This window comes from Anser cygnoides, chromosome Z (assembly GCF_040182565.1).
Source record: "Anser cygnoides isolate HZ-2024a breed goose chromosome Z, Taihu_goose_T2T_genome, whole genome shotgun sequence".
Lineage (NCBI taxonomy): Eukaryota > Metazoa > Chordata > Aves > Anseriformes > Anatidae > Anser > Anser cygnoides.
The window spans coordinates 79,245,368-79,255,599 of NC_089912.1; the positions used below are offsets into that span (position 1 = coordinate 79,245,368).

At 45.1% G+C, this 10,232-nt stretch overlaps 1 protein-coding gene across 1 annotated transcript; it reads right to left on the bottom strand.

Moving 5' to 3' along the window:
• Window positions 1–200: 200 nt before the first annotated feature.
• Window positions 201–9,852, bottom strand: CRHBP (corticotropin releasing hormone binding protein). The gene is made up of 7 exons (XM_013190834.3): window positions 9,738–9,852; window positions 9,219–9,312; window positions 8,494–8,651; window positions 6,285–6,495; window positions 4,694–4,842; window positions 2,294–2,411; window positions 201–1,113 (listed from the first exon to the last, which is right to left on the bottom strand). The coding sequence occupies exons 1-7, from the start codon at window positions 9,816–9,818 to the stop codon at window positions 956–958; spliced, it is 969 nt and encodes a 322-aa protein (XP_013046288.3). The 5' UTR covers window positions 9,819–9,852; the 3' UTR covers window positions 201–955.
• Window positions 9,853–10,232: the final 380 nt, after the last annotated feature.

Here is a 10,232-nt window from a genome sequence, read left to right on the forward strand (position 1 = left end):
GCTTGGACACAGCTCTGGTCCTCTGCTGTGCTTCCTAGAGCTCTCCAGGCTTACACTCCTCTTCTGGGTCACCAAATATGAGAAAAATAACATGTATTTATGTATCTGACTTCACATGTATGCTGGACATTTGACCAAAAACCTTAAATGGGAAACGTGCTTGTAAGTGGCATGTGCTGCATAAGAAGGTGTAGGCAACACTGTTAAACACATTTCTGCCCATAACATTACTTTAATAGTCCACAGTTTTACAGCTACATATGTTCAAAACGATAATTTCCAGAAAAATGCACAAGACTCGGGAAGTTCAACAAAAATGTTTTAAAGAGCTCTCCAGAAAAATACAACATCATAGTGTTTTGCCAACTCTTGGAATGTATTTATTCATGTTTGGGTTTGTGTAAGGAAGTTTCCATGCTATAAATTTTTATTAAAAACATGTCATTAGAAATAAATAGCACATTTATAGTCATAACCAAACAAGTCATTTTTGCACACACTAATGCTGGATTTCCTTTTATAAAACTGGAAATGTATTCCACCATCTTTTTTTTTGTTTATTCCTGATATAAAAGGATAATGTTAACCATGTGAAGTTTATACTTATTATGAGTTTTGTGTGTGCTCAGACTGAATACACAGAGGATTTATGTCTGTTTCCCTAATAGTACTTATATTGGAAACATAGACTTCTCTTCTTGCTATTGATTTTGAATATAGTAAATTATCCTAAATATTGCAGAAAAATTATCATGGTAGTAACAAAGATTAATATACTTTTTCCTGCTTGCTCATGAGAATGACTGATTTGTATGGGGAAAAAAAGGGAATATGCTTGTACTGTAGAAAGGCTCAATAACGCCAGCTGATAAAGGAAAAATACCTTTTTTTTTTTTTTTTAAATTCACCAGAACCTTATTGTCATTAACTGTGTGAAAACATGTTGCCTGGTTTCTCAGATACTAGGGAAGCAGAATTCCTCAATGCTGTTCTCCTTTCTGTTTTCTATTTCCTGCAGATCAAGTTGATAGTACTCAAACGTCACACGATTGATGTGCTTGCCACTGGAGACCATTCGTAGCACAGTATTGTCACAACCAATCTTCATTTGGGCTAATTAGGGAAAAGAGATAGAGACATAAGGATAAATTTATACCAGAAGAGGGAGAAGTGATATGTAGTGTTGGGAATTACAAAGCACTAATGCATACTGCTTTGGAAACAAAGCACTTTTGGATGTAGTAATGACTGCCTGGTAGTGGCTTTGCTGACTAAATGCCTTCCTCTGCATTTGTTAGTTTTACTTTATAATGGCCTGGCTATTTCATTAAATGTTGTAGCCTTTACTCATACGAATGCTGCTCACCTCCCATCCATCTGCGGTCTCAGCTAAAGACATGACACGGAATTTATACATGCTTGCACTCACTGGTTAGATACCACGAGTGACAGGCGAGGACAGCAGCACCCTATCCTGGAGATCTCCAAAATTAACAACACTGAAACGCTGGGAGAGCAGAGACACAGGATGGGATTTTCCTTCCTTTATGCTGCCAGGAAAGCGTGCTTTAATCTCTTTGCAGTGCTCAGTACTTGCTCAGTTCCAGTGCTTACTTGTTAAGGCTTTTGGCAGTGCCTGGACCATTAGGCTGTGGTGTGCTGAAAGGTGATGGAGAGGGTACTCCAAGGTACCACACTCCCTCGGCCCCACATCTGTGTGCTGCAGAGGTCTGTCTGTCTCATCACTGCAACACTGCTTTCTCTCCTCAATTAAATATTAGGGAAACTGGGAATTCTTATTTCTATGTGGAGAAGGAGGTCACTGACATGGCACAATTGCGAAAGAGGTTCAGCCTCAAAGCAGTGGGTGAGGGTTCTGAGGCTTTTTGGGGTATGCTTTGCTTCTGCAGCGGAAAAGAAGGCACTGGGAACACAGTGAAAGTGAGAAAAAAATGCCTGAACTGAAAATGTAACTCCTCTACCTTCATTTATTATGACTTTCCAGGCTTGTCTGTCTGTTGACACTAATAATCATATGTGTCATAGGAAAAGTGTTTTAAAAATTTATATAACTTAATCTTGTTATTATAATTACTGCAGGGGCAAGTGAAGGTATTCATGGGTGTGCTGCATCACACTCCCCAGCTGCAGGCTCAAAGAGATTTAGCTCTCATGTTCTGCTACACGTGAAGTTCACCAGTCTAGAGGAAACCTGGGTTTGAGAGGGCTTTGCATGGCCCCCTCTGGTTTGGTATTTTGTCATGCAGAGGTAAGTGGAAGAAGGAGTACTCACCAGACCCATGAAAGGAGTGACAGAGATCAGCTAGTGGAAACATCTTGGATGGGTCTAAGCCAGTTCCTCCCAACAGCTCTACAAAATCTCCCACTCCTGCACAGCCTGCTGATGGTTTCTAAGAAGACAGAGATTAAAAGTTATTTGTTGTTTTCATTAAAACATGGCAATTTCCTAGATGAGACTGCAGTCAACAGCAGGTTTTAGAGTACTTTGTGCTCAAATCCGTGTGAAATCAAGGCTGTTCTCATCCCAATCAATAAATAGTACTTCAATTTGTAAGTTAATTTCTTTAAGAGACTCTCAGAGAAAGACCTAAGTGAGCTCTGGAAAATCACTGGCTTGCAGTTAAGATGTTGATCCAGTTGCTTTCAGTGCAAGTAAGGAATCTGATTCTGGGTGCTTAGACGTGTAATCAAATGAATAGGGTCACGGGGCAGCACACATGCCCACACTCAGCTGGCAGGCAGTAACTTAGGCTCCAAAATAACCTCACTTTCAGATTCTCAAGCAGAAAGTGACACCAAAACGCACTGTTCTGACTAAGAGAATAGTCCCTGCTGTGGTCCCTTGTCTGCCCGATACGGAATAATGGGCCATCTCTCAAAGTCTGGTTTGAGACAAGTTGTTTCTAGCCATCCTGAACCATCAGTCCTGAAGCTGCTGGTTCACAGACTTCAAGAGCAGAGAAGGAGCTCCTGGCAGGACAGAGACATTGGCTTTTTGATCAGGCATACTGGTACTTCTAGCTAACTTGTAATAGAGGAAGATTTTTTTTCCTCTTATGTATTAAAACTTTACATTTGATTTAAATTTTTGTTTGCCTTTGTTTTCTTGTAACAAGAGTGGGGGTCTCCCTCTTTGTAGTGCAGAAGAGCGAGTGTCCCTGTGAAAACAGCATGTAAAGCAAGGCTATAGCTATGGACTGGTCTGAGCCAAAGAATATTTAAAATCCACACCTTCTGTAATTCCGTGCCTGATTTTGCCCTCATGCGCCGTGCTGTGAGCTGAATTTCCTCTGTCTGGCCAGTCTCTATCTGCACTGCAAGGCTGACCCTTTTTCCTGAGCACTTCTCATCTGTGCTCAGCCCTTTCCTTGCTCACTACTTGCCCACATCTTGTTCCCCTTTACTGTGTAAGCACAATTTAAACATCTCTTAAAAACTCCTCACTTCCCTCTAGGGACTTCCCCAGATCCATTTTCCAGTGGATCTGCAGCCTGGGTTGTGCAGTCTCAGGACTCTTAAGACACTATCAGACTCCTAACAGCTCCACCTCTGGTATTATTTACTCTTTTCATTTGAATTTTGAAGCCTGCCCACCTCCAATCAATTTTTTTTTTTTCTGCAGAATTAGCAGATCAGCTCCTGCTGCTGATCAGCACATACAGCTAACATTTATTGCTCATTTTTTATCTTGACAAAAACAGATCATCTCTGCAGTTTCACTCAAGCTGCCCTTTATGCTGTCTGCTGGTGGGGTACCACACACAGACACAAATAGCTGTGTCATCATTTTGCTCTAAACTTTTCTTTAAAGCTCTCCTTGATGCAAACCCCTCAAAACAAAACAAACAAACAAAAAACACAGGTGAGCAACAGAGCCCCGTGTATTATCCTGACGGAGATTTTTTCACTGTTTCTTGTCCTGTTTCCACCAGTTGCCTGCTGAATTTCTGTCTTTTCATGTCATGCCTCCCCCAGCACCTTGCTCGTGTCAGCTGTGTGCCCTGACTGCTGCTCAGACACAGGTCCGTGGAGGACCTCAGCTACCAGTCTCAATGGAACCAGAAAACAAACTTTTTTTTTTCCTATCCCTCTGGAAATTTTCACATTTGCAGCTTTTTGGACCTCCCAGGCCCAGGGTGCTACCAACAGCTCCTGTCCTCTCCTGTCTGCTCATCACTGAGCATCAAATGCCGTGCATCAGACCAATCAGAGCAGAGGATGCTCAGCACACTGAGCAGGGGATCAACCTGTAGTGAACTCACCTGTTTTTTCACCATGCTCATACTTCACTGCCTAACCTGCGTCTCCTTTCTCTGTTCAGAGTGCTTCCTGCTTTCATTAGTTTAAATGCAGACAGACAGCTCTGAGAGAACACTCTTTTCTTTCTAATGAAATGCTTGCTGTAACAAAGAGTAAGAAATATTTACATGTGCTAATGGCACTTTGCATAATTTGATTGCCTCTGCAATGTTACAGAGACAATAGCAGCAGAGACAGACCCAGCTCTGGTCTCTGGGGGTGCCAGCACCCATGGTGCGCACACACGTGATCTGGAGCACACATGCCCTAACAGCCAGTGCTGTGGCCATCCCTTCTTCACCCCTTCCTCCCCTGTCCATGCCCAGAAAACATGCACGTGGTAGTGATTTATTAGGTAACAAAAACCACTCACCTTTAGAAAGAGGCCATTTAAATGTCCCAGGATGAGATCGGATATTTTTATCACCACTGGGTATATTATAGAAAAGCTGCAGTTTCTGTGCTGATGAGGAATGACCATGGTGAACCTTCCCGAGGGCGTCTGAGAGATGACATTGCAAGCTGGGGCACAGGAGAAGGTGCAGGTGTTACTTGTGCAGCCATTGCTGCCCACATTTAGCAAAATCGTGTACTTTTGGTACAAACAAATAACAAACAATTTAACAGCTGAGAGTTAAAGCCAAATGCTGAAAAGTATGCATACAATATTTTTAGGTTTTCTTGCCTGGCATTTGTTCCCTAGAAATTCCCTGCCCAGTGCTTATGGTGAAGTATGGGCTCTGGCAGAATTTGAGGGTGAAACCATCAATAGGAGAGCTCACACCCCAAATCCACACATCAGGGACCTGTATTCTCAGGGACTCCTACTTTTTGGCAGTTAAAGCTCAGTATGGATGAAGGGTTTTCACTTATCTTTGACTTGTCATTGCCCGATACTGCCAGCAAAACCCCAAGTCCTGTCCTGCTCCTCATAACTGGGGTTCCCTTACCCTGTGAAATATCCCATTCAAACTAGAGCAGGCAAATGCTGATTTTGCCTTGAAGTTCAAAATCATCAGTTCAGGTAGTAACTTATCATTGGTGTGTGCAACCCAAGGAATCCTCTCTGCAGACAATGAAGGCCTGCTTTGGCCAGCAGGTGATGGACAGAAGTGAGCTCCAGCAGTTGCACACAATGATCAGGTCCATGGGCACAAAGCCACACCAGCCTGGATACCCAGTGTCCAGGCTCATGTCTTAACAACTCAAAGTAAGGGCAGGGCAGACATGCTCTCACCTGGAGGTCTTTAAAAGACGTTTAGATGTTGAGCTTAGTGATATAGTTTAGTGGAGGACTTGTTAGTGTTAGGTCAGAGGTTGGACTTGGAGATCTTGGAGGTCTCTTCCAACCTGGATGATTCTGTGATTCATTTTTTGCATGGCAAGGCAGATGAATCAGATTAATTAGTCAAACAGCTTAAATACTGAAGGTAAATGTCCTGAACTCTTTTGGAAAAGTGATGCAAGTGACCATTATTTGTGCCTTGCTAACTCATGGGCTCAGGGAAATAACTTGCAAGTAGGTCCTTGGGATAATATATCACTCTCCATGTTACTATTCATATACTGATTGTACTGCTGAACTTTTTCAAATACTTTTTCCTCATTGTTCACCCAGATTCAGAAGTCGCTCAGATTAAAATCTCTAGTTTAATACTATTCGTTCAAGCCAAATGTGACAGGACACAACAATATTAGATTTGAAGAGATCATCTTTGAAAGAAAGATCCTTCTTGTCCTGAATACAGAAGAAATTATTAAGTTCTCTCTTATAGTTCTCTAATTTTCTTTCCTGAGACACAAGCTGAGCCTGAGTCAAACCCCCATGCATGCAGCTCCGCAAAAGTCACTGGAACTGTGTTGGTGCAGATAAAGTCAGAGAGAGAATTCAGTGCAAACCAACACTTTTTGTTTTGCTTCCTACCCCAAATGTAAGCCATTTGATTAGATAAAATAAGACTTACGGAAGAGGTTGGTAGTTTTCTTGACCGTGACAGTAAATCCATTGCCTGGCTGGTGAATCCTGAAGAAGATCATTGCCACGTTCTGCGATGACCTGATGCTCCTCTGCATGTTGCCGCTTTCACAGAAGTCTGTGTATCTTTCAGAAGTGGGGAGGGGATGGTCCAAGGAACTAGGAAATTTCTCTCCTTTGAGTATCCAGCCATCAAATACCTATAGGGGTTCAATAATTGAAACCAGGGCTTTTGTATATCATCCTCTCAGCAGAAAAGAGAAGTGTAAAGTATTACACTGTTTTATTTTGACACCAGATGGCTTGTTAAAAGCCCCTAGATAAAGCCAAAAAATCTTTGCATTTATCTATTTCCTAACATTTAACTAATAATTCAAGCTTCAATCAATACTTAGGAATGGGATGGATATAAATTTTAATGTTTTTATTTCCTTCAGCTGACAATTTTGGTGACTTGTTTTTGAGGGAAACATCTCTCTTTGCTCCAACACCATCAAATTCATATCAGTTTTTTGATTTATTAGTATTGCAGTTCAATTGCTACTAAAACTAGTTTTTAATGTGAAAGCCACATCAAACAAAAGTCACACTCTTGAGCTATGGACATGATGTCCACTGACCTGCCTGTAATTTTCCACCATCCATGTTTTGCAGCTTGTCTTCAATGTGCCCAGAGCCCCCCAGAGCATCCGTGTTTCAGTCCAAAAGAAAACCACGATAAATCTTTGGGGAGGAATTATCAGCAGGGGGATTGCTCTCACCCGTGTCTTTTCTTTCAGCTCACTGTAATCACTAGAAAGCACAACAAATGCTGCCTACTGGGCTAGAGCTTAAGCAGCAACCTCTACAAATCTTTCCTTCACAACAAAAATAACAACAAATTTGCCCTCACCATGTTCAGGGAGACCTGTGAGAAATGTGTCAGAACTGGAAATCTGTGTTAACCCTAGCACAGCTGAAGGTAACTACCTTCCCTTCCTTGCACTTCCAGTTCCCTCCTGCCTACTCTCACCTGATAACTTCTTTTGTGCTCCGATCATGCTTTGCAAACCTGAGGACCAGATCCTGCTGCTGCTGTGGTGAGTAATCCTGATGTGAGCATGTGTAGGACATTTTGGTGGAAGACCTGCAGAACTGGTCTCCAGATTTGCTAAAACTGCAAATTTTCTGAACTTGTGAGAAGTGGCTGCCCAAATCACACCAGGGAAAAGCTGCCTGTATGAATACAGTAGCATGATGGAGAAACTGGGGACACCATAATCAGAGGAAGGAAACCTTTATAAAGTTTTGAACGTTGCTTGCTATTTTTTTTTTTAGTTTTCACAAATATCTATGGGTCTAGGAAGAAAATCCTTGAAATCATCCTGTAGCAACATTTGGAGAGACCCCGATCAAGGGACGGAGGGACAAGACTCTCCAGGGGAAGGACAAGGACAGGGCTAAAGGGCAGTTTTCCTCCTCCTCCCCCCTGCAGCTCAGCTTGCAGCCATTCAGGAGGGGCTCTGTGCTGTGCACGAAGGGCAGAGCAAGAGGCAAAGGGAGCAGGCAGGTACCTTCAAACCTCCCCTCACCACCAAAACTGAGTTCAGGTCTTGGTCACACATCTGTCTTCCACCAAATTGCTCCAGTAAAATTTTTTTAGTTCTGGACTATAAATGGCTCTGCATCACGGACCTCTCTCTGTTTGGGGCATGCTCTAGCAGAGCCATTTGATAGTCTTTCCTGCAATCCACACATTAACAAGTTAATGCAGTGAGTGGAGGTCCTCACAAAGTAATAGCATTTCAGAGGGCTGTCGTTATCTCCTCACACAATTTATGTTATCACAGAGGCAACAAGAAAACCCTCCTAAGGGGGCTGAGAGCCTCGGCTGGCACTGACCAAGCTTTTCGGTCAGTCTGCCAGCTGCAGACACTCAGTGGAGGTGCTCCTGGAAAAGTTCGGAAGAGACCATGCTGCAGTTTGGAGACTGATCCCCTGCCTGCGATGCACTTTGATTTATGGGGGTGGTGGTGGTGGGGATGCCACCAAAGCACCTCAGGGAGGAGGAAGAGCAGTCCCAGAGATGGATGCTTTGTAAAAGGCTGTTCTGTACGCACACACAGACACTCGTGTGCACTGCCCCTTCCACACACAGCCAGCATCTCACACACCGGAGCAGGGACAGGGACAAGCAGCGGGAGCTGCCAACTCCTTACCTTCAGGAAATCGCCTCCTTGGCAGTCGATGTTTACGAAGTCGTAGTCTATCGTGATGAGCTCCTCGGGCTCGCCGATGAAGAAGGTCGCACAGTGCAGCTGGGGCTGCTCTGCGGTGAAGGTGAACTGCCCCTCTATACTCAGCATGTCGATGCAGCCTGCAGGGACAGAGCCGGGAGCTGCTGCCTCTGCCTGCTCAGGAGGGAGACCCAGTGCCTGCTCCCACTGCACAGGGAAGGGGAGAGCGAGGAGAGACCCTGCACTGAGACCCAGTCAGTGGGGAGGAGAGGGAGATGGCTAAGCAATGGGGGATGCTCGCAGGTGTGGTGGGGGAAAATGACACATCACAGCATCTCTGAGCAGAAAACTGCATCTGCATGTGTACACAAGTGTACAAAGACTGAGTTCCTTCGTATTTCTCCCTCATCACAGCTTTTCCATCCACCACTTCCCCTGGAGACAGACCCTGCCCGTGACTGCAGGTGGATGACCCCCAACCTCCTCCCATCAGTGGAATCCCAGCTCTGACCCCCAGCCTCCTTCAGAGCCCCTCTTTGAGCTCTCTGCCTCAGCCACAGCTTGCAGAGGTTTTCACACTCTGCCCATCTCCCCCCTGCCTTGCAAAATGCACCTGCAGCTCTGTCACTCCCAAGTTACCCTGAGCTCACCCCCCCAGGAATCTCCCACTCCTCAGAGGGACCCAGCAGAGCTTTGAAGAAACTCACGGAGCGACCGCCGGTAGATCTGTCCTGCAGACAGCTCTCGCTTCAGATCTTCGCTGAGAAGTAGGAAGGGCTCATCTTCACCAGCATCCCTCACCTGGCAGGGAAACAGGGCAAGAAGAGGCTGGGGCAAAGCAAAAAGCAGCCCCCTCCCTGCACTTCTCTATAATAGGTGCTGGCAGATTAAATCCCTTCTCCAGGAAGGGTGCAGCTGTGCAAGGGCTTAGTCAGAAAGCTGCCAGGCTGCTGTTGTGGAGGAGCAAACCTGGCACCTGAGAGGTTAGCCCAGCTCAGCACACAGAGAGTGTCTCTATTACTTAGCAAAAAGTGCAAGTTTGAGAAAAGGACAAATAAATGAAAGTGCAGGAGAGCTGTTGTATTAATGTCACACCTGTGGTCAGGTGCAGGGGGAATGGGAATAGAAAAGGAGAGTCAAATCCCAATTCTCGGGAGCTGGGAATAAAGTTAGAAGAGAGCAGAAAAGCACATCAAGGCGTGTTAGCCATCAGCCCCATTGCTCACCTCTAGGTATCTGGTCTCCCCCTTGTAGGCTGCCAGGAAGATGAGGATGAGGTGGCACTGAAGCTGGAAAGTAGACAGCATGCTGGCACCCCTCTCTGCCCACGCTGAGTGCCTGCTGCTCTGTGCTGGGAGGCAGGAGCCGCCAGGGCATCTTCCAGCGACTCTTTTTATAGAGCTGTTGGGAGGGGAGGCACTTGGTCCCCGTACTGATAGGGTAACCCATGGTAACTGAATTCCTCTCGCAGTGACACAGTACGTGGGCATGACGAGGGTCCAAATCACAGCCACAGATTCCCCAGCCAACAGCGCTCCCCTTGCTGGCAGATGTCTTTTCTACTTCTCTGTCTGGTGGAGCTGAAAAGCTCCCAGGAGGAGAGCGTGTTCCCGCACAGCCAGGGCGCTCGCTCCCTATGGTGATTTCCAGTTACTCAAAAGCAAAGTGAGAATCAAAGAGCATCCCTCCCTCCTCCTCCCCTCCGGTCTCAGGGCATTTTA

What these genes read in the sequence shown, in the direction of transcription:
- CRHBP (XM_013190834.3), bottom strand. Translation starts at nt 9,818, where the DNA reads ATGCTGTCTACTTTCCAGCTTCAGTGCCACCTCATCCTCATCTTCCTG. An exon ending in GGGAGACCAGATACCTAGAG is followed by an intron (nt 9,313 to 9,737) that starts GTGAGCAATGGG and finishes TTTCCCTGCCAG; the next exon opens with GTGAGGGATGCTGGTGAAGA. An exon ending in GATCTACCGGCGGTCGCTCC is followed by an intron (nt 8,652 to 9,218) that starts GTGAGTTTCTTC and finishes CTGTCCCTGCAG; the next exon opens with GCTGCATCGACATGCTGAGT.